Here is a 23792-nt window from a genome sequence, read left to right as displayed (position 1 = left end):
GTTCAAGAGTGGCTTGACACAAGGAATGCGACAGCTGAAACCCATGTCTTGCATACGTCTGTGCGTGGTGGTTCTTGAAGCACTGACTCCAGCTGCAGTCCACTCTTTGTGAATCTCCCCCACATTTTTGAATGGGTTTTGTTTCACAATCCTCTCCAGGGTGCGGTTATCCCTAGTGCTTGTACACCTAATTCTACCACATAATTTCCTTCCCTTCGCCTCTCTATTAATGTGCTTGGACACAGAGCTCTGTGAACAGCCAGCCTCTTTAGCTATGACCTTTTGTGTCTTGCCCTCCTTGTGCAAGGTGTCAATGGTCATCTTTTGGACAGCTGTCAAGTCAGCCATCTTCCCCATGATTGTGTAGCCTACAGAACTAGACTGAGAGACCATTTAAAGGCCTTTGCAGATGTTTTGGTTAATTAGCTGATTAGTGTGTGGCACCAGGTGTCTTCAATATTGAACCTTTTCACAATATTCAAATTTTCTGAGATACTGAATTTGGGGTTTTCATTAGTTGTCAGTTATAATCATCAAAATTAAAAGAAATAAATACTTGAAATATATCAGTCTGTGTGGAATGAATGTATACATTATACAAGCTTCACTTTTTGAATGGAATTTCTGAAATAATATTCTAATGATATGACCAGCACCTGTATAATAGGTATGGCAATAATATACATAAAGTAAACTAGGAGTAAACGTAGGAGTAGGATTGAGAAAATGCACAATATGGGTATTGATTATTATAGATACATGAGTGTATGCTTATGAATGGCACATGAGAGGGAATATTCTAGTGCACATTGTACCTGAAAAGAAAGTTTTTGTGTGATCAGTATGATCATGGATCAGTGTTGTTGGTTGATGAGCCTTGTGGACTGAGGGAAAAAACTGTTTGTGAGTCTGGAAGTGTGTGTCCTGATGCTCTGGTTGCATCTACCACACGGCAGCAGTGTGAACTGACCATAACCTGGGTGGCTGTGATCTTTGATGATGTTCCGTGGTTTCCCCTAGCATCGTATATGGCAGTGGTTCCCAACTACGGTCCTCAAGTACCCCTCACAGTACATAGTCTTATTGTAGCCCCAGCCAAGCACAGCTGATTCAACTTGTCAACTAATTATCAGGCTCTCATTGAGTTGAATTAGGTGTGCTTGTCCAGGGCTACAACAGAATTGTGTGCTGTTGCTGGTTGGGATTGTGTGCTGTTGGGAACCACTGGTATTTGGTAGATGCCTTGCACGGAGGGAAAATGGCAGCCAATGGTGCACTCCGCAGACTTCACTACCCTCTGGAGGGACTTGTGTTCTGCAGTGGAGCAGCTGCCGTACCAGGCAGAAATGCAGCCTGAGAAGATGCTCCTGTAGATGTTGGTGAGTTTTTACAGACATGTCAAACTTCTTGAGTCTCCTCAGGAAGTATAGTCATTGTTGGGCAGATTTTACCTCCTCTCTGTAATCCATCTTATCGTTGTTGGAGATGAAACCCAGGATGGTGGTGTCATCCATGAATTTCAGGATGGTGTTGGAGCTGTGTGTGGCCACGCAGTCGTGCATGAACAGGAAGTACAGGAGGGGACTGAGTACACAGCCCTGGGGGGCTCCAGTGCTCAGGGTCAGTACAGAGGAGGTGAGGTTGCCTGTTCTCACCACCTGGAGTCCAGGATCCAGTTGCAGAGGGAGGTGTTGAGTCCCAGGGTCCGGAGCTTAGGAACAAGCTTGGTGGGCACAATAATATTGAATGCTGAGTTGTAGTCCAGGAACAGGATCCTCACGTATGTGTTTTTTTTCAGGTGGGAGAGGGCGCTGTGTTGTCAGGGCGATGGCATCGTCCGTAGATCTATTGGGGCGGTATGCAAATTGAAAAGGGTCCAAGGTGTCAGGAAGTGTGGAGCAGATGTGGGTTCAGACCAGCCGCTCTTTATAATGGTGGAGGTCAGTGCTACAGGATGGTAGTCATTCAGGCAGGTGATGGAAGGTTTCTTCGGTACAGGGACAATGGTGGTCTGTTTGAAGCAGGAGGGGACTACAGACAGAGACAGGGAGAGGTTGAATATGGAGGTGAAAACCTCGGCTAGCTGGTCGGCGCTCCCTCTGAGGTCACGGCCTGGAATCTGGCCCTGGTGACTTCTGACGGTTCACTTCTTTAAAACTCTCCTCGTCAGCCGCGGTCAGGCAAAGTCTAGTCGTCCTGGTCCTCAACAAGCCTTCTAGAAGCAATTGTTTTGGTCGCCTCAAACCGTACATAGGTGTTGAGCTCATTAGGGAGCGAGGTGGCGGGTCCAGCATCACGGCTATACCTCTCTTTATAGTCTATGATGTGTTGAAGCCCTCCCCACATGCGTCTGGGGTCAGATCTGTGCTAGTTAGACTCTTATCCCTGTAGTCTCTTTTGGCATCACTGCTGGCCTTCTGTCGGTCATATCTGGATCTCCTCAAAGCCTCCAGGTCCCCAGAATTATAGGCAGAGGACCGTGCTCTGAGTTTAGCACGGACATTACCATTAACCTAGGGCTTTTGGTTGGGGAAAGTCCTGACACTGACCCCCAGGATGACATCATCAATGCACTTCATTAAGGATTTATTACTGAAAATATGCTGTAATAACTGCAAATAATTTGAATAATTTAGTAACTGTTCTAACAACTTAGGAATTGTGTCAGAATGGGATTCAGAAAATGGTTACATGAAAAATCCAGAAATAGGGTAAAAGCCACATGGAATCAAATATTTTAAGACAAATTTCAATTTTCAAATCAGACCTTGGATCGCATTATAAACGGGTTTGCACCATGGGATTGTAAGAAATCTGCTGTTTCGTATAGTGGTTGTAATAATTATCGCATACCAGTTTGTCAAGGGAGAGAGAAATGATGTTATTTATTGCAGCGTTAGAAAGTCTTGTTGATGAGGTTACGGACCTGGTCTTCCTTACACAACCTCAATCTCATCTCAGTCAATCTCATCTCACTCAATCTCTTCTCACTTTATTGTTGGTTACAAGCTGACACATACATTGAAGGCTGTGTCTACCTAGCAAAGATCAGGTTTCCAAGACAGTAACCCCCATGTCAAATGGTCAGTAACCCCCATGCCAAATGTTCAGTAACCCCCATGTCAAATGGTCAGTAACCCCCATGCCAAATGTTCAGTAACCCCCATGTCAAATGGTCAGTAACCCCCATGTCAAATGGTCAGTAACCCCCATTCCAAATGGTCAGTAACCCCCATGTCAAATGGTCAGTAACCCCCATGTCAAATGGTCAGTAACCCCCATGTCAAATGGTCAGTAACCCCCATGTCAAATGGTCAGTAACCCCCATTCCAAATGGTCAATGTAACCATTCCTGCGTGTATCAGAGCACAACCTACAGAGAGATAAACAGATGTTTCTGTTGTTCTCATTATCTAGGCACATTCACCTACAATGAAACGTACATTCACATTGTAATTGTTAATGCTCAGATTCCACAGGATTAAAATAATATTTTAGTATTTTATGCTGTATACACAGCATACGTTTAAATAATATATTCAGGTTTATACTCTGAAAGCTGACTTCTTAAAGATAAATCACCATTCACTGCCAACATAACCTAGCTGTAATGTCTCTCACCCGAATTCTGACTCGGTTGTAACATTTGCAATAAACATAACACTTTAGGTAAAGAACGAGAACAGGAAAATAGTTCCCAATTGCCTAATGATTCAGATTCAACCATAGTTTAGATAATTAACTTCCCAGATAAAGTTAGGTTAGAAACAAAGACAATTCCTGGGCAGCGATGGTCCCGCTGTTTATGCAATAACGGGCCTTGTACCTGCATAAGAGTCTACTGAAAGACTACCATTTAAAAATAAAGGAGAACCACTGATTGTCGAATACAACTTTATTTGATAAACATTCCTTGATAAACATTCCTGTCAAATGATGTCTTCCCACTCAAATAACAACCCTTCCAATCCCACATCAAGCACTAATCAAACCCACATCGAGCACTAATCAAACCCACATCGAGCACTAATCAAACCCACAGAGCACTAGTCAAACCCACAAAATAAAAAATAAAGGTATTCTCTTTAACATTTCCTCCAGGAACCTCCATGACTCAGGAGGAGCTAAGCAGAGCCCCACCCCAGGTCTCATGCTTCGATCCTGGCTTGAGGTGGGTGATCGTAACATCTACTGCCTGGACCTTCTGGTACTTCGGAGGGATGGAACACACTTTGTAGCTGACCTCGTCCCCCTCCATGGGCACATATTCTCCCTCAATACTGCAGAGAGGAACAGACCAAACAGAAGACTCACAACACATTCTCAATGATATGTGCACATCCTTACTGCGTTGGAGGTTAAAACAATCCTGACAAATTCATACAGCCGTGACCACAAAACTAACAGTAACGAACCAGCCAGGGATTTAGGTGACTTCAAACAGGTGTTCAATATTATCAATAACATATAGTGGAAAAAAAGAGCACCCAGTGGAATCAGGGGAGAGATAAATTCAGTTATTTATTGGAATTACAGTGTAGTTGTCAACAAGAATGTTCCATGCCATCATTAGATGGTTGTTAGAGTACATTGTGCCTAACGAGAACAACCCATTTTACCACGTTCTACCCCTAAGCCAAATGGTCAATGTAAACAACACATCCCTGAGGTAGAGAATATAAAAACAGATGGCCTACATAATATCAAAATTGAGCTTAACTGTAACAAAAGATACATTCCCACAGTCACAATACAATCAGAACACCCCTTGGGGACTAAGGAACCATTTTCTGAAGCCACCACACACAACCTCTGTTACCCAGCAACGATGTCCTTGGCAGACAGTGAATGCTGGGTGGTTGTTTACAAAGTTACCTTGAGACATTGATAGCATTTGTGAAAAAAAACATTTGATAAACAGGTAGTATGAGGTTCGTTCATTTATACAGATAAAATGAACATTGCCAGTGTTTTAGAGTAGGTTTTCCGCTTGCAATTCAGCTTTTGTAATTCGGGACGCATCGTTTCAATTAATTAATTTGGATGATGCTAAAAATGCTAATTACATCTCCTATGGTCCGTCAGTCTGCCTGCATCTCTCTGTCCCTCTACCTGTCCAAGTCTCTGTCCCTCTACCTGTCCAAGTCTCTGTCCCTCTACCTGTCCAAGTCTCTGTCCCTCTACCTGTCCAAGTCTCTGTCCTGTCCTGTCCTGTCCTGTCCGTTTGCGTGTCTGTGAGCACGTCTGCGTGTGTGTTTACCAGTTGACAACTGTTGCGAGGAACCCTTTTGACGGTAATCTCTGTACTCCTACACACCTTGAGTGTCCTCAGTCCCTCTGTATTATTCCACTCTACTCCCACAGGGTCCTTTGAAGGTTTGCTGACGTGTGTTAGGGCCAAGGCTCTAGTGAGAGAGAGTGTGTGTGTGTGTGTGTGTGTGTGTGTGTGTGTGTGTGTGGGCTCTTACTCAGAGATGTGGACGAAGATGTCGCTGCCTCCGTCAGATGGTGTGATGAAGCCGTGTCCTTTAGAGCGAGAGAAACACTTACACACACCTTTAAATGACGGGCCCTCAGCTGCTCGCGCAGTACTACAGCAGACCGACCGACCGACAGAGACAGAGAGACAGAGAGAGGTCAACCGACAGAGACCAACCAAAAGAGACAGAGAGAGAAACCGACAGAGAGAGAGACATAAAGAGGCATCTTGTTAATAAAACTTATAATAATTAGATTTTCTCAATTGAACCTTCATGAGGGTATCACAGTTATTGAGCTCATATTTCACACACATTTGTCATCCAGTGCTAAAACAGTCTCTGATGGACAGTTAAGCCTCTAGTTTAGAGTAAATCATTGACTACACAACCTATTTTCTGCAAGGTGGTCGAGAAACATTTCTGATCACGAAGTGGGGTCACCTTCTCAGAGAAAACGGCAATCCATTTAAAATCCTCTCTTTACTGTAGTGCAGTAAAACCTGCGGTCAGACTCACGCTGAGCTGGTTCTGGTTCGCCGGGTGGGCAGGGGGCTGGGGATGAGGTAGCCCCTCATGGGGGAGGGAGACCGGTCCCGGTGACGGCAGCCTGGCAGACGCAAGGACCCCGGGGACACGGGGGAGGTCGGGGAGGAGGGAGAGACAGGGGGCGACCCCGAGACCAAGGGAGGAGTCGTGGAGCACAGGGGTGGAGATCCCTGGATAGGCGTGGCTTCAGACGACATCGATGAGACAGAGAGGATTGGTCGTTCTCACAACCACCTAGAACAGACAGACACAGGATGAGTGATGCACAGACTGTCATGCTTTCCCATCTGATGACACCAACATTGCACATCAAAACAACCCTTCACACTAAAAGAGGAACGTCCCCCGACTACGGCCCCAACAAGGGAGGGGCGTCCCCCCCGACTACGGCCCCAACAAGGGAGGGGCGTCCCCCCGACTACGGCCCCAACAAGGGAGGGGCGTCCCCCCCGACTACGGCCCCAACAAGGGAGGGGCGTCCCCCCGACTACGGCCCCAACAAGGGAGGGGCGTCCCCCCCGACTACGGCCCCAACAAGGGAGGGGCGTCCCCCCGACTACGGCCCCAACAAGGGAGGGGGCGTCCCCCCCGACTACGGCCCCAACAAGGGAGGGGCGTCCCCCCCGACTACGGCCCCAACAAGGGAGGGGCGTCCCCCCCGACTACGGCCCCAACAAGGGAGGGGCGTCCCCCCCGACTACGGCCCCAACAAGGGAGGGGCGTCCCCCCCGACTACGGCCCCAACAAGGGAGGGGCGTCCCCCCCGACTACGGCCCCAACAAGGGAGGGGCGTCCCCCCCGACTACGGCCCCAACAAGGGAGGGGCGTCCCCCCCGACTACGGCCCCCCCCAGGGAGGGGCGTCCCCCCCCGACTACGGCCCCAACAAGGGAGGGGCGTCCCCCCCGACTACGGCCCCAACAAGGGAGGGGCGTCCCCCCCGACTACGGCCCCAACAAGGGAGGGGCGTCCCCCCCGACTACGGCCCCAACAAGGGAGGGGCGTCCCCCCCCGACTACGGCCCCAACAAGGGAGGGGCGTCCCCCCCGACTACGGCCCCAATAAGGGAGGGACGTGTCCCGACTACGGCCCCAACAAGGGACGGACGTCCCAACTATGGGCCGATTACAGCCTACAGCTCCAACTGTTCTTGTGGCGAGAGGTTCTGGTCCTGACAGACCTCAACATTCAGCCAGAGGGGAGAGTTCTGAACAGTCAATTTCCAGGGTGAAAGGAGCTGTGGTAGTTAGACTCCACCTTATTCCTTTATGTCCCAACTACAGCTCCCATTACATGTGGATATCCTGACTACAGTGCCAAGTCCAATAATGTTCTGTTACGGCAGAACCAAAAACAGAGCCATTTACACACAGAGGCTTTGCCTAAACCTAATAATCAGATGCCTTTAATCTAATAACATTCCTGTGATAAATAAAAAAAAAAAGACAGACTAATAAAACAGGCAAGACAAATGGACAGAAACAGACCTCAGATGACTGGCCTTCAAAAGTAAACTGAGAATATGTTTCTATCTATTATTGTAAAAAAGAGGAACAAGTCACATTTGCAACTGATTTACCTGGTTTAAAAAAAAATTACACAAATTGCCACAGCTAAGGAATACCATTTGACCAATATACCACAGCTAAGGAATACCGTATGACCAATATACCACAGCTAAGGAATACCATTTGACCAATATACCACAGCTAAGGAATACCGTATGACCAACATACCACAGCTAAGGAATACCGTATGACCAACATACCACAGCTAAGGAATACCGTTTGACCAACATACCACAGCTAAGGAATACTGTTTGACCAACATACCACAGCTAAGGAATACCGTTTGACCAATATACCACAGCTAAGGAATACCGTTTGACCAATATACTACAGCTACGGTATACCGTTTGACCAATATACCACAGCTAAGGAATACCGTTTGACCAATATACTACAGCTAAGGTATACCGTTTGACCAATATACTACAGCTAAGGTATACCGTTTGACCAATATACTACAGCTAAGGTATACAGTTGTGCTCAAAAGTTTGCATAGCATTGCAGAGTTGGTAATGTTTTCTTTAACCATTTGTAAAGAAAACATGAGAGCAGGCAAAACATGTCTTATTTCTTATGGCATTCACATTCAACTGTAGGTCAAAACAGAATGGCACAATCATAAAAGAAATAATGGCAACAAAGAAAAAAAATGACCTGACCCCCTGATAGGAAATGGGCATGAGAAACTTAACACAACACAGATGTGCTGACTAACTCTGAACAAAGGACCATAGATAAGACGTGTTGCCTGTTACTGATGGGCCCCACACATCCTGTCCATACATCCTGTTAGGAGTTGCCCATGTGACTGACATAGGCTATATGGATAGGTTGCATTTATTTTGTTCATGGATCAGACTTGGACAGAATCTAACACCCCTGTTCAAAACTCTGCATACTTTTAGTTCTTAATACTGTGTATTGCCCCCTTTAGCATCAATGACAGCATGCAGTCTTTTGTAATAATTGTCCATGAAGCCCCGAATTCTTGAAGGTTGTATAGCTGCCCATTTGTCTTGGCAAAATGCCTCCAGGTCATGCAAAGTCTTTGGTCGTCTTGCATGAACCACACGTTGGAGATCTACCCAGAGTGGCTCGACTATATTAAGGTCAGGAGACATTCTGTTAACTACAGGCCTTGTTGACACCTCTCCAAACACAGCACTGATGGTTGTGACCATGAAGCTCTATTTTGGTCTCATCACTCCAAATTACAGTGTACCAGAAGTTGTGAGGCGTGTCAAGGTGTTGTTGGGCATATTGTAATCAGGCTTTTTTGTATGGATAAAGTACAGCTGTTATGGTCCACTATGATAACAGAACAATTGGGGTAAGGTGGTCTAAACAGGTAGACAGCCCAGGTTGGGGGTTCACTTCCACACATATGGAATTAACCAGTTTAAGGAACTAACCAGTAAAACCATCTAAGTTAGGAGGTCCTGTGTCACTCCAATGGAAGGTGATGGTATTTGGGTTTGAATTCCACAGGGAACCATTAAAATTCTAAAAATGCTTCCAGACTACTGCTAAGTTAGTTGAATGTCATCAGGGCAGGGGTGACCTTCCTTATGAAGTCTCACCCAGTGAATATGATTAAATGACTGGAAACTCTGAATGATAAGACTGATACAACTGGTTCTATTGGTCCATACACAACCTCTCCTACATCAATGGAAAAGCCAATAAAACACAGGAAAATCTCTGTTACCTGGATACTGTCACCAAGGACACAACCTTAGCAACAGTAGCTAATGGGTGTCATTTTGGGTCTATCCTTCTCTTCATCTTAGTCACTAGTTCCCTTGACCTTTCTTCATTTTCAGTCACTCTTTTTGCCAGAAGCATGCCACTTCTACACATTTTCTAATAGAATGTCTATTTCATGAGTCTTAAAACATTTTTACAAATAAAATCACAAACAATTGCGACAACAAACTTTTTTTTTCAAACAGGGAAGCCCCTTCCCACAATGCCTGAAGCAAGATGAATATCAAACAATTATGAGTTATACTAGCATATATAGTGTGCGAAAAGATGAGTATCCCTAACTACAGTACGCAGAAAATAGCATTCCAAAAGTTCCTGGATGGTCTACTGCTTCTCGTGGATTTGACTTTTCCTCACATGAAAAGACGAGAGAATCATAGAAACCCCTCCTCTTTTACTGCACAAGGGGTTGTGGTCTATATTACCCTAAAAAAAAAAAAAAAAAAAAAACCACGCATGGATGGGTACTTCGAAAATTCACCAGAAATAGCAGATCATCCGGGAACTTTTAGCATACTATTTCAATTGTACTATGGCTTGGGACGTAATAATCTGGCATACTATATAGCATGCAATTTGAGACTGAGCATCTGTGTGCCCACCGCTTTTTATCTATGCTAATAAAGAACAACTGGCACGTACTTTCAATTTAGGAGGACATGGCATTTATCATTATAAGGAATATAGGTGTGAACAATTCTGCGGTTTAGGAAACATCATGAATCTGATGTCGATTTTTCTTAGGATCTTTGTCAAGAACAAATTTGACAAAACACGTAGAAAGATATTGGTGAATGAGTCCAGAAAGTTAGGATAGTTTTCGTGTTTACCTATGCAGGAACAAACTTATCTAGATGTGCATCCTCTCTGTAATACGGGTTTACTCCTGTGAGCGCCGTCCTTAAAGATCTCAAAGTCAAAACACGTACAGCTCAGTTGTTGAAAATACTGCCTCAGCATTGCGGTTCGCGTTATACTAAGCTGGAGGCAGAACCTTACAGAAATCATGACTAAGTTGGTTTGCCAAAAACATGGATCGCTTTTGTTGCTGACATGCTTGCCTTTTAGAAAGAGAAGTCGGCAAATGATTAATAGCATGGTGAAACTGCATGATTTTCAGCCTCTCAACCTCCCTCTCGCTGCTTCGCAACATTACAATTTAAAGGGCTTTATTTGCATGGGAAACATTTGGTTACATTACGAAAACAAGCGATAAACGACTGAAGGTGTAAGTGACAAGGAGAAAAATACATATTATGTGACCAATGTTGTTTGTGCTCCACTGGTTGCCATTTTCTTCTGGCAACAGGTCACAAATCGTGCAAATTGTATTTCACCAAGCATACATGAGAATATTTTCATGTTTGATTTGTTTTCAAATTCTTGGTGGGTCCGTGTGATCTGAAGGAAGTCTCTCTCTAATGTGGCCATATATTTGGCATGAGGTAAGGAAGTTCAGTTCTATTTACTACCCTAGCTCCGTATCCGTCTGAATTTCAACCTCCCACCCACCTGGGTGTACTGGAGCAGACACAAACAGGAAAAGAGTTGAGAGCACTTCCTTTATGGACCAGGTGTGTCACTGCTGAGAATGGCATCTCTCCAATCCCCTACCAGCAGTGGGGTTTTTATATGTAGAAAATTTGTGGGGCACAAACCATTTCAAAATATAGGATACATACCAGTACCAAATACTTGGTACTGAGGTGTTTATTTAAACACATCAACAGTGTCTCCACAAAACACTTATCGACAGAGCAGCTTGCTTCCACCAGGTGTTGGAGTGAGTGAGAAACACGTTCTGGAGCACCAGAGAAAAAGGTGGCAAAAGCAGTTAAATCTGCAAAAAAACACCTTCAGGATGCTCATCCTTGCTGAACAAAGTTGCTGAAGGTCAGGTTCAGCTGGTGAGCATAGCAGTGACCAAACTGGGCATGTGGGTGTGTCTCTTTCATTAGCATCGAGTAAGGATTTGCAAATAGAGACACATCAAATGCTTACAAACGTAATCATCCGAGGAGTCTAACTTAATACATGAACAGTCATCAGTACTTACAGTGGAAAAAGTACTGATGCTGCCCATCTGTCTTAGGTCAATAAAACACATTCCCCTTGTTCCATCACATATCCTGGAATTCACACAAGGGACAGGCTTGTCCTCCCCCACATGGGTAACCTTCTCAACTCTTGAGGAGGACTCACAGGGTCTGGACAAACAGATAGACACTGATGGGTTATACAGATTTACAAGTAACACTATAATCTGCTGATTCCAGTCAATGATGCACCCTAGGCAAATACCAGATCCCCCTATCCTACATTCCTTTTCTCATCCAAACATGGGAACTCAGTACCTTTAACTAGTAACCCATTTATACACTCACCTAAAGGATTATTAGGAACACCTGTTAAATTTCACATTAATGCAATTATCTAATCAACCAATCACATGGCAGTTGCTTCAATGCATTTAGGGGTGTGGTCCTGGTCAAGACAATCTCCTGGACTCCAAACTGAATGTCAGAATGGGAAAGAAAGGTGATTTAAGCAATTTTGAGCGTGGCATGGTTGTTGGTGCCAGACGGGCCGGTCTGAGTATTTCACAATCTGCTCAGTTACTGGGATTTTCACACACAACCATTTCTAGGGTTTACAAAGAATGGTGTGAAAAGGGAAAAACATCCAGTATGCGGCAGTCCTGTGGGCGAAAATGCCTTGTTGATGCTAGAGGTCAGAGGAGAATGGACCGACTGATTCAAGCTGATAGAAGAGCAACTTTGACTGAAATAACCACTTGTTACAACCGAGGTATGCAGCAAAACATTTGTGAAGCCACAACATGCACAACCTTGAGGCGGATGGGCTACAACAGCAGAAGACCCCACCGGGCTACAATTTGCATGAGCTCACCAAAATTGGACAGTTGAAGACTGGAAGAATGTTGCCTGGTCTGATGAGTCTCGATTTCTGTTGAGACATTCAGATGGTAGAGTCAGAATTTGGCGTAAACAGAATGAGAGCATGGATCCATCATGCCTTGTTACCACTGTGCAGGCTGCTCAGTGGTGGTGTAATGGTGTGGGGGATGTTTTTTTGGCACACTTTGGGCCCCTTAGTGCCAATTGGGCATCGTTTAAATGCCACGGCCTACCTGAGCATTGTTTCTGACCATGTCCATCCCTTTATGACCACCATGTACCCATCCTCTGATGGCTACTTCCAGCAGGATAATGCACCATGTCACAAAGCTTGAATCATTTCATATTGGTTTCTTGAACATGACAATGAGTTCACTGTACTGAAATGGCCCCCACAGTCACCAGATCTCAACCCAATAGAGCATCTTTGGGATGTGGTGGAACGGGAGCTTCGTGCCCTGGATGTGCATCCCACAAATCTCCATCAACTGCAAGATGCTATCCTATCAATATGGGCCAACATTTCTAAAGAATGCTTTCAGCACCTTGTTGAATCAATGCCACGTAGAATTAAGGCAGTTCTGAAGGCGAAAGGGGGTCAAACACAGTATTAGTATGGTGTTCCTAATAATCCTTTAGGTGAGTGTACATGTATAGGACCAAGTATACATCAGTTCAAGAATTTCCACAGCACGTTTCCACTCATTACAGCCGCACCATCATAAGTCTGAGCGATCAGCTTTTCTCCCAGCTTCAGTGGTTCCAGAACACCCTTGATGCTATCAGAGAGGCTGAGTCCAGTTTTATCTTTGACTTCCACAAACTCCAAAAACCTCTCTGTCACTGTATTGTCAAGCAACATGTATCGCAACACAACCACCATTTGTGATTTACAGGAGACATCAGTTCTCATCTGCCTGTATGGCAACAAATGTCTCGTCCACTTGCTTGGCTATCTCCTCCCTGTATACTTCATACATACAGTCTAACAGTTTGTTTTGTACAGTGCTAGATGTCCCTTTGAAGATGGGCTGAGCGTCATAGCGCCTCTGAATTCTCTAATCGCCCTCAGACATAGTCTCAAACATGCATCTGAATATTCCAGGATTCAGGGAGTCCACCGACTCGTCGTGCCCCCGCAGTGCGGTTTCACATGTTCCACACAGTTTAATACATGTTATGATCCGACTGAGAACGTACCTGTTTTCCTCCACCTGTTTGTTATGCTGCTCAATGGAGCGCCTGTATGGAGAGTCAACTTGGGCTGAGACATTTACCCTTCCAAGTTAGTCCAATTTGACTGTCCAGATGACTCCCGCTGCTCTCATGTTTTGCAATCCTCCCACTCCACGTTAAACCCGCGGTTACTTTTACCAGCAGTTTGAGTGATGACAATATCCCATGGCTGATGGGCACCAAGTCGCTTTACTTCAAGTTTCTCCTCCAAATTAGGGGTTTCAAACAGGTGCTTGAGTATAAAATCCACTTCATTAATTTTCTCAAGTAATCTGGCGTGTTTGAAGCTAACAAGCTAGCTAAGACAATCTACCCTCCTTGCTCTTCTTGCCGACTAATGTTGGCACCAGACAGACAGACAGCCAATCAGGTCTGAAATATGAAATGACGCTGTAGTGGGGCTACCAGCTATCAGCCCCACCTGGCATCAAATTCATGTGATCTACATTGATCACACAAACATTCTGAGCATGCGTATTCATATTTTCACACGTAAAATGTACATTGCATTGTGAGAGAGGGGCTAGCCCCACATTCACGCTTAGCCTATGGCCTACCACTGCGAACTCGATTCGGCAGAACGCAGTCTGAAGCAGCAAGGCAGGGACCAATGAACATGAAATAAAATCCTAACACAAATGATTGCAATGATGCAATTTAGGAAGATGCGATATTCATCCATAATAAATTATAGGAAGTAATCTTCAAGAAATAAAAATTATTTTGTTGCAGTTCTTTCTGTTGACAACAGCTGTGTCCTACCTGCCCCTAATGACCAGTCGCCCCTGCCTACCAGGCATCCCGAACCCCCTTTATGGTGTTCGTCTGGTTGTCATTTCTCACACACACACACACACACGCACGCACACTTTTAGTAGTGATCTGTGCCATGGAAAATTCCACAACAGCCCAATGCTGAGGTGTTTTAACAAAGGTCTCCCATACAGGCACTGTTGGCCTCATTGTGTTAACAGCTCATATTCAGCAGGACTAGGTGTTACATCCAACAGGCAGAGTAATTCTAAATGATACCGCTACAATTACATGATTACTCCTCTCTATACAGAAATAAATACAATCATTAGGAATAGGTACTGTAGAAACATTAGGAAAAAGGATTGTTTGAAATCATGAAGGCCAACATCCTTCCAGAACATTCAGGGCTCAGCTCTGATTACAAGAGGCCAATGCGGTAAAACAAACAGCTGTTTTATAGCCAACCACATAAATGACAAAAGCCGGACACTCTGATGCTGGCATACTGTGATCAATAAAACAAATATCCTGCATAGGCCAATAAGAAGTTGATGCATTTTCTTCACAATAGACAATTAGTTTTGGCACTGACTCAAACAGATTATTTTCCAGACTCTCTTGTTTATATTTTACACACTGCCATTGCGATAAAACCCCCAGCACAACAATACAAATAAATTATATAAATTCTCAAACCCCACTGAAGAAGCTCAGGGGGGCGTACCGCTCGGTTTCTCACCTCAACAGGTATTAAAATTGAGAAAAGGCCATTGTGTCTGTTTTTTTACCCATAATAAATGTTTGCATGCCACATTAAATATATATTAATCAGTAAATTAGGCTACCATTAATTACTACAGCTTCCCCATAATGCATTGCTTGGTTACAGTACTTTCTGTTGGTTAGCTTCAGTGAATGAAATACATTAGCAGCCCACATTTATAAAATTAACTGTTTCTCAGAGCTAAAACTGCAACACATGAGATAGAGAAGGTTTGATTTGTTTCATTCTACACACACCAGTTTCATGTCAATTTCTAAATAGTTTTTCGTTTGGAGCGGATTGCCTGTGGGCGAGAATGTGGCATGCTGTACGGTATGTGCAGATGCCTGTTTGGGAAGGTTGTCGTTGGTTTCATTTTCTGTTTGATGTTGGTAGCCAAAGGGGGAAGATTGCATCTGAATCTGCTACACCCCACAAGTGCCTGGTGTTATAAAGAACCAGACAGGCCTGATCAGAGTCAAATTCTTTGGAAGGCAATATTCAGAATCAAAAGGCAGTCTGAAGACAACAAACCTTGGTAAATAGTGTTCACAATTATCACTTTGATATTTTAATTTTCAAAGCAACAAAAGGCAACTAGAGGCCAAATAGTTCCAAAGAGGCCAAATAGACAGTGCCTCCGCAGTCACTAGATCTGAAAATAAAAGGAAGAAAATCTAAATCTTTCTGGGTAGTTCTGGAGCCAGAGTGCAATGTTAACTTCCAGTTCCTTCATCCCTCAAAGAACTGGAGGCTTTTCTTGAAGAATGGTGCAACATCCCACTACACACAGTTCAGGACTGAACATGTATGACAAGAGGGATTGGAGCGGTTCTGAAAGCAAGGAGGCCTACTCCTTATCCAGTCCAAGATAATATATTGTTTGGTGTTTTTGTTCTTTTGTTTATCAGTGTAGAAAAACTATGCAGGAAATGAAAATTTTTGTGTTTTACAATCCAAATAACCACAAAACAGGGATTCACATAAAGGCCAATGGAATGTCCATTCATATTCTCTAGCCATGCAGAACTAACAAACCCACTCACAAAGTGTCAACCAGCACATCTGTAGCAAATGCCATGGATGGTCTATAAAATTAGGCCTTTATTGCGAAATAGCCTATTGGTCTATATAGACCACAGGCTCTATTGGTCTATATAGACCATATATTTAATTGTGGTTAAATCAGAATGTTTCACTACAATTCAGTTTATTGTTGGTCATTACTTGCTAGGTTTAGGGTTAGGCATTAGGGTTACGTTAAATATACAAGGGTTGAGGTTAGGGCTTGGTTAGGAGTTAGGATTTGTTGTTTTTAAAAGCAATCAACTTCAGGCGTCCCCATTTAGATAACTATGTGAATGCGCGTGACTGAGTGTGTGTTTGAGTGCATACGCTCATGCCACACAAAGCAATAACAAAGGCTTACGTAACTGAGGCTGTCGATGGGGGAGCTCTGCTAACACAATAGGGAAATAAAGATCTCTACCTGAACCTCACCAGTTAGTACAGGGGCAAAATACCTGACCAGTGTCTGACCTCCAAGAAAATCCTTAGCTAGGCCTTAACTATGTACAGACTCCGTGATCGTGGTCTTGACTCTAATCAGGTGGGAATTTCTAAATAGGGAAGTGGCTAGTTGGTGGGCACTGCAATGGGAAAACACCCCACAGGGACAAAACACATTTGAGACAGCTAATAAACTGCACTGAAAACCACACATGGCTCAGATTGCTCAATCCAATGTGCTCTTTAATTGTGATGGTAACACGTCCGCAGCCCTAGACTAGATCAGAGTGCCTCCATCCTCTGGCTTTTCTCAGGCTGTTTCAGCATTTGTTTGGTTGACTGTACTATAACTATTATATAGACTATATTATAATCTAGTTTTAACTTATTTCAACAGATATATATATATAAGAATATTAATAATTTATTGAACTGACATTACAATTATCAATAAGTTATTTAGACCATATTTGGTTTGCTAGCTGGCAGACATTCAACATTTACCAACAGGAGAAAATATCGGTGGATTTTAAAACATCATGACGAACACCACTAAAATGAATGGGAAACTAGCGAGTTAATGGGAAACTAGCGAGTTAATGGGAAACTAGCGAGTTAATGGGAAACTAGCGAGTTAATGGGAAACTCGTTTTCCCGCCACTGTCGTATGACGACTCAACTTCGGTATGAGAGGAAAACCACCTTCGGGCGGAGTCTGCCTGTGTGACGGAGAAGCACTGTTCTTAACATCTCCGTTATGGAGCTGTGCTTGGCAGCATCTGCTTCAAGAGACCGTTGTCGTTTTTCTCTCTGTTCCTCTACATTTCAACAAAAAACGTTAAGAAAAGTAGCAAAAAAATGTATTACATTTTTTTTTTACAAATTCAATTATGCAGGGGTCACTCCTCCTCCCCATCAATATTGAAATATTGGGTCAGTCCATGCGAGTTGCCATTGTGTATACCCTTGTGTGCCAGAGAGCGAAACAGGGAGAGAGCATGGAAAGTCGGAGGCCCACAAAATTCCGATCATCCTTGGAAAAGCTGCACATAATAAGCGGCTGCTGGGCGGCCCACCTAAATTGTGCCGCCCAGCCCACAGGGAAAAGTCCCCAACCTCCCGATGGCCAGTCCGCCCCTGCTACTGGCCTATTATATCGGGAGGGTACAACTGGCCCCTTATACATGGGGAGGGGGGACCATGCAATGACCATGTTTCATTTGAAAAATGGCAGGAAATCCCATCAAATAAAACTGACAGTGTGAACTTTAACCACACAGTATAGTACTGTTTATTGTACAATAATAGTATTGTTTTTTACAAATCCGAAGTGCTGGAACAAAAAGGCAAAACATTTCACTGTCCCGATACTTTTAAAGTTTACTGTACGAGGGGCATATAAAAGAGCCCACCAGTCACATGACCATCCATCTACAGGACGCCAGTCACATGACCATCCATCTACAGGACGCCAGTCACATGACCATCCATCTACAGAGGACGCCAGTTTATAATGCATTTTTATAATGTCAGGATATAAGAAGTTTAAAGAAAGGTTAACAGCTAAATCTAACACCGTGGCGGCCAACAAAGCCAGGGAAGCTTGTTGGCAGCACATGGCCAATAAAGACGTAAGAGCAGGGCTCTTGTCATATGTTCTCTTTTGTCTTACAGACTCTTAGCATATTTTCAGTATGATTGAGATGTAAGGACAAGTAAAATGGTGTATCCAAATGTGAAAACAATTAATATAATATAAAATGTTATAGCCTACACATGGGCTACATCTCTGAAACTGACCCACTTGCTCATTGTTAATGATTTAAGATCGACTACATAAAGCACCTAGGTTGAAGGTCTCCCTGTATGAATTGAATGATCAAATATCTGAACATGAATGCTGAGAAATGACTTCCTATTCACATAACCCCCCTCATGTCCTCCCAGAGGGGCTCTAATGGGGATGTGAGTACAGTCAATCACATCAATCACCCTCGGGATTCCTGTGGAAAAAATGTGTTCTGTATACAGCCTAGGCCCAGCCTATGCACATTAAAAATAGAATATTATTTGTGAATTACTTGCGATCTAATAAAAATGGCCAGGGAACACACAAAATGCAACAAGCAGTTCAGTGAGAGCTACCACCTGGTGCACGGCACGGCATGCAGTATTCTAGCTCAACGTCACCAATATAATAGATGAAATGTCTGCTGGCTAAATATTGCAAAGCAAGGCACACTGTCTGTTCAACAGTGAGGGTATTACTCTGACGTCTGGCCCCAGAAGCAGGCAAAGATACAGATGAGAGTGAATCTTTATTAGAAAACATAATCGGGGGATACAGAACCTTCAACCCTTCAGAGCAGGGCTCTCATAACCCGGGCAACAGGGCTGATTGGGTCTCCCAAATGAGCCAGCCTTTTTGTGGGAGGAAGGGCTGTGCTTATGTTGGGTAACATCGAGTTCACCATGACGATAAGCTGCTCGTAGCAGTTTAGAGACGCAGTGTAAGTTTCCATGACAGCATACCCGTATTCACCTTTCGTAGTACGGGTTAATCAGTAAGTTAAACCCGACTTCACTAAGTTACTCCTGAAGTTACCTCGATAAGCCAGTTACCTCGCTTCGCAGTATACCCCTCTACTCTCCAAACTACCTGCTGAGACCAGTAGTAGTAAGAACATCTGAAGACATCTAGGTGGAACAACCACCCAGACCAGTAGTAGTAAGAACATCTGAAGACATCTGGTTGGAACAACCACTCAGACCAGTAGTAGGAAGAACATCTGAAGACATCTAGGTGGAACAACCACTCAGACCAGTAGTAGTAAGAACATCTGAAGACATCTAGGTGGAACAACCACTCAGACCAGTAGTAGTAAGAAAATTTTTAAGTGTTAGGTTTAGGCATAAATGTTAGGTTTTTGAGTAAAACAATAAATTGATGTTAACTTCTAGGGTTAGGTCTAGGGTGAGGTTTAGGGTTAGGTTTAATAAAAGTAGGATTTGGTCAATCAACTTGTATCCCTATTTACATATATAATTGTGTGTGTCCAGAACATCCCTGCCTGGAATGTATCAGGTCAGGTCAGCAGTAACCCAGTCATATTTTTGTATTGATACTGAAAAAAAACATCTGTCTAAACCAGGATCTCTCTCTGGGTTGTGGTAAGGACCAGTAAAGCATGGTATTTTTGACAAATGATGTTAACCAATTACAAATCTACAGGATTTATACCTGATGCTTGTAATCACTGAAATCCATCCAAATTGGTATTTGGACCTTCGTGCCGATATCAGACAGGATCAAAGGAAATAAGTGACTGTGGAAAAGACGTGTTGCTTTCCACTAAGATGTCATCGCAGTCCCTTTCATTCAGTCTAAATCAGCTTGTAAACATCGTAAAGGGAGTCAGAAGGCCCATAGATGTTCATGTGATGCCTGCCATTAATTCAAGGGGCCATTAAAGCTAATAGCAGACATTTGGCAGGAAGACCAGATAGACAGACAGACAGATATACAGCTCTGGAAAAGGGTTGCCATGAAAGGGTGCACATGGTCTGCAACAATGCTTAGGTAGGTGGTACGTGTCACAGAAACATCCACATGAATGACAAGACCCAAGGTTTCCCAGCAGAACATTGCCCAAAGTGTCTCACTGTCTCTGCCGGCTTGCCTTCTTCCCATGGTGCATCCTGGTGCCATGTGTTCTCCAGGTAAGTGATGCACCCAGCCATCCACGTGATGTAAAAGGAAACCTGATTCATCAGACCAGGCCACCTTCTTCCATTGTTCCGTGGTCCAGTTCTGATACTCACGTGCCCATTGAAGGCGCTTTTGGCAGTGGACAGGGGTCAGCATGGGTACCCTGACAGGTCTGCGGCTACGCAGCCCCATACACAACAAACTGTGATGCACTGTGTTTCTATCAGTACCAGCATTAACCTTTTCAGCAATTTGAGCTACAGTAGCTTGTCTGTTGGATCGGACCACACAGGCCAGCCTTCCCTCCGCACGTGCATCAACGAGCCATGGCTGCACATGACCCTGTCGCCAAATTTACACTGTTATACAAGCTGTACACTCACTCACTTTTGTATGCTTTGTATATTTGTATAGGTTTCTTTCCAACACTGACTTTAACGATAACTAATTCACAGAGTAGTATCCACTTACTGCTAAACTGGGTGGTTGTTTCACCTGGCTCTTCAAATGCATGCACTTACTGGAAGTCGCTCTGGATAAACTTGTCTGCAAAATGACTAAAATGTAAATGTATTCATGTAGTCATTCATTTACCTAATGAATTTCAAAGGTCCAGAACCTTATCTAGTCAACAGTCAAACAACGTCACTTTTGGCACAAGATGTTAAGAAAACCAACAATACCCCAAATGGCACACAGTCGGTCATGGAGACTTTCAGGGTTACTGAGGCGATGTGTTCCTGAATTTCAGGGCATTGAGTCAGGGCCGGCCCTAGGCATAAGCAACATATGCGGTTGCTAAGGGTCCCTAACTTCTAGAGGGCCCCAGTCTGCTAGTGAGCACCGGACCAATAGGGAAGAGGGGGACCCCAAATCAAATTTTGCTTAGAGCCCCCAAAAACGTAGGGCCGACCCTGCTTTAAGTAAAACGAGAGGAGGGGCCAGACCTTGTAAAGTTAAAGTCAATCGATTGCTATAGCTTAATTCTCTCCAATTATGAAACAATGTGAATGATGAATCACAACACCAAGACCCATTCTTGCAGGTCCGGTCATGAATCCGGCCAGTGGTGTCAGGAGTATGAAGGAGATCCAGGGGATCTCAACATCCAGGGGATCAGTATGGAACAATATGCTTTGGTTTAAATGGCTCAGGATTACAGTGTGAGGCTAAACGAGTCAAATGTAAATCATACTTCAGTACACTTCCACACGTACACTGAAACTGGTCCTGGATGTTGATAATGAGCAATAACATACCCTTGATTGATTCGTTGAAAAAAGTATTTCAAAACCCAGCTCTGACTATGGGGCTCGGCTACTTGTGTGCCCGTCTTTCTGTCGACCTGTCTCCCTTCTTCCTGTCTCCGTCTTTCCGGACTGTCGCCAAAAACTGCCTCATTTAACATATTTTCCACCTACACTCTCCTGCCCCAGCCTCAACTCCCTTATGAAAACTAGCATTATTTACATTTGCAATTTAAAATAAACAAATAAACAACCATCAAACTACGTACTTAACTGTATAATTTGATAGCTGTCTGCATTGTGGACACAGTGGAATTCAAACAAGTGCAGCAGACTTTAAACATTGCATTCTGGCTAATATGAATGGTTTGTCTGTATGAATCTGAATCAATCATGTTTGCGGAAGCTACTGAGTAAAGAGTATCCCCCACTCACCTTTTCCGAACTTTCCTGGAAGAGGAAAAAAAAAAACTTTTCCTTAGGAGGTCGAGCAACAGGCTAATTACACAATTAACTCCCAACAGTGGGAGGACGGAACCACATGAAATCCTGGCAGTCTTTTCACAGTTAACGCCGTGCTGGAAGTACACCACAGCGGACAAAGTACACGTTCGTCTTTCCAGTGCGGAGCGCGAGTCCCGGTGGGCGTGATCCACTGGTTTTTATTTAAAGATGACGTCACAACTCATTACCGTAACAACCACAAGAAAACGCACGCAACACGGAGAGCACAGATTCCGTATGATTCTGAGCTGTCGCCATTAACTCGGTGTTTTTCGGCATTGAGAGTGAGAATAGTCGAATACATCCTGTTGCATTATCAGTCTGGGGTGGTACAGCGTCGAAAGTTTTTATATCTCAGGTTAGACACACTATAAGAAGATAATTAGCCATTTAAAAGGCTTTGCCCCACTTTTCTTAATTTTAAGTGAAGTACTTTTTTGCCGGATATTACATTTTCTTTATTAAATAAAACAACGAATAACATGCCATGAAGACTGCCATGAGCAGACCATGTTGTTTCATCTCCACCAACGTAATAATAAGTACGTAAGATAAATAAATATAGTGCTGGGGTGGGGAAGCTCTTCTGATAATATAGTTTAAATTGGGAGTAGCTGGCTACACAAAAGCTACCCTTAAAATATATATAGTTCACTTAACTAAAGCTACTTTGAAAAAGTAGTTCACTAAATCAAAGCTACTTGGGGGAAATTTATCATAAATTATACAACATAATGCCATGGAGCAATGATGTTAACATAATGTGTTCTTTTATTAAACACAGTTTAAAATGGCAAATTTGCCAGGTTATTCTTTCAAAACACATCTAAGCTTTTCTTAATTTAGATTTTACTGAATATATCATGAGCAAAATAAACTAATTCTTAAACTGCCTTGGTCTATTCCACTTTTTAAAGAAAATTAGACAGGTCTGATGAAAAGGAAATTGATTCACCAAGGCTTTTCTGTCTGGTCTATTCCAACATATTGGGTGGATGAGAAGACGGTAGGATGTCCCAACCCCCATTTCCATTACATAGAACTTTTCAAATGAAATTCTGCTTTTTGTTTGTTAACTACTTTAGTATAGTTATTTTACAATATTACTATAGTTCAACTTCCACCAAGCTCTTGCAAATTCTGGTTGAATTGCTAGTTGAACTTCATGTAGTTCACTACTCTTAACACTGTAAATACACAATCACTATTTAAGAGACAACTCCTTAGTTGTGAACAAAGCTATATTCAGGTTGCTTGGCAGTTACTTGAGTAGGTGGAGTTACTTCCTGCCTGGTTGATCTTCAGACAGGGTGAGAAAGTCTCCAGACTCCCATTTCCCCGCTCTCAGTCTCTAGATTTTTGCTGCTATAGTATTGTGCCTGGGGATTCGGGTCAGTCTGTCCTGTCTTAGTCCCAGCTGTATACGTTGCATTAGTTTATGTGACTGGGGACAAAGGTCAGTCTGAAAAGTATGCTCAGCTATCCTTTTGAATCCAAGGGCTGCTCTCTCTAATTCTTCCGGTGTTGAACCTCAGGAGCAGATGAGGTCTTGGACCGGGTTTCAGGACTACCCAGCCTGACGACTCGTAGCTGCTCCTGCCCCAAGTTCTCCTGGCTGTGATGCTGATAGTCACTGCCCTAACCCCACCTGGTTGTCCGTGCCCTTCTCCACCTGGTCATCCCAGTCCACCTGATTGTACATCTGATCTGGATGTTCACTTACGACTCTGGACACAGCCCACCAGCATTAATAACAATAGGCCTAATCTATGGACGTTTACTTTCCTTCA

The 23792-nt window shown here is 43.7% G+C and overlaps 1 protein-coding gene across 1 annotated transcript; it reads right to left on the bottom strand.

Moving 5' to 3' along the window:
• Positions 1–3877: 3877 nt before the first annotated feature.
• On the bottom strand, positions 3878–22143 carry carhsp1 (calcium regulated heat stable protein 1). Its single transcript, XM_010875025.4, has 4 exons — positions 21934–22143; positions 5997–6260; positions 5469–5591; positions 3878–4280 (listed from the first exon to the last, which is right to left on the bottom strand). Exons 2-4 carry the CDS (start codon positions 6221–6223, stop codon positions 4115–4117), a joined length of 516 nt encoding a protein of 171 aa, XP_010873327.1. The 5' UTR covers positions 6224–6260; positions 21934–22143; the 3' UTR covers positions 3878–4114.
• Positions 22144–23792: the final 1649 nt, after the last annotated feature.

Source organism: Esox lucius, chromosome 11, assembly GCF_011004845.1.
Source record: "Esox lucius isolate fEsoLuc1 chromosome 11, fEsoLuc1.pri, whole genome shotgun sequence".
Taxonomy (NCBI): domain Eukaryota; kingdom Metazoa; phylum Chordata; class Actinopteri; order Esociformes; family Esocidae; genus Esox; species Esox lucius.
Note: the sequence above shows the minus strand (reverse complement) of the source record. Positions and strands in the feature narration are given on the sequence as shown.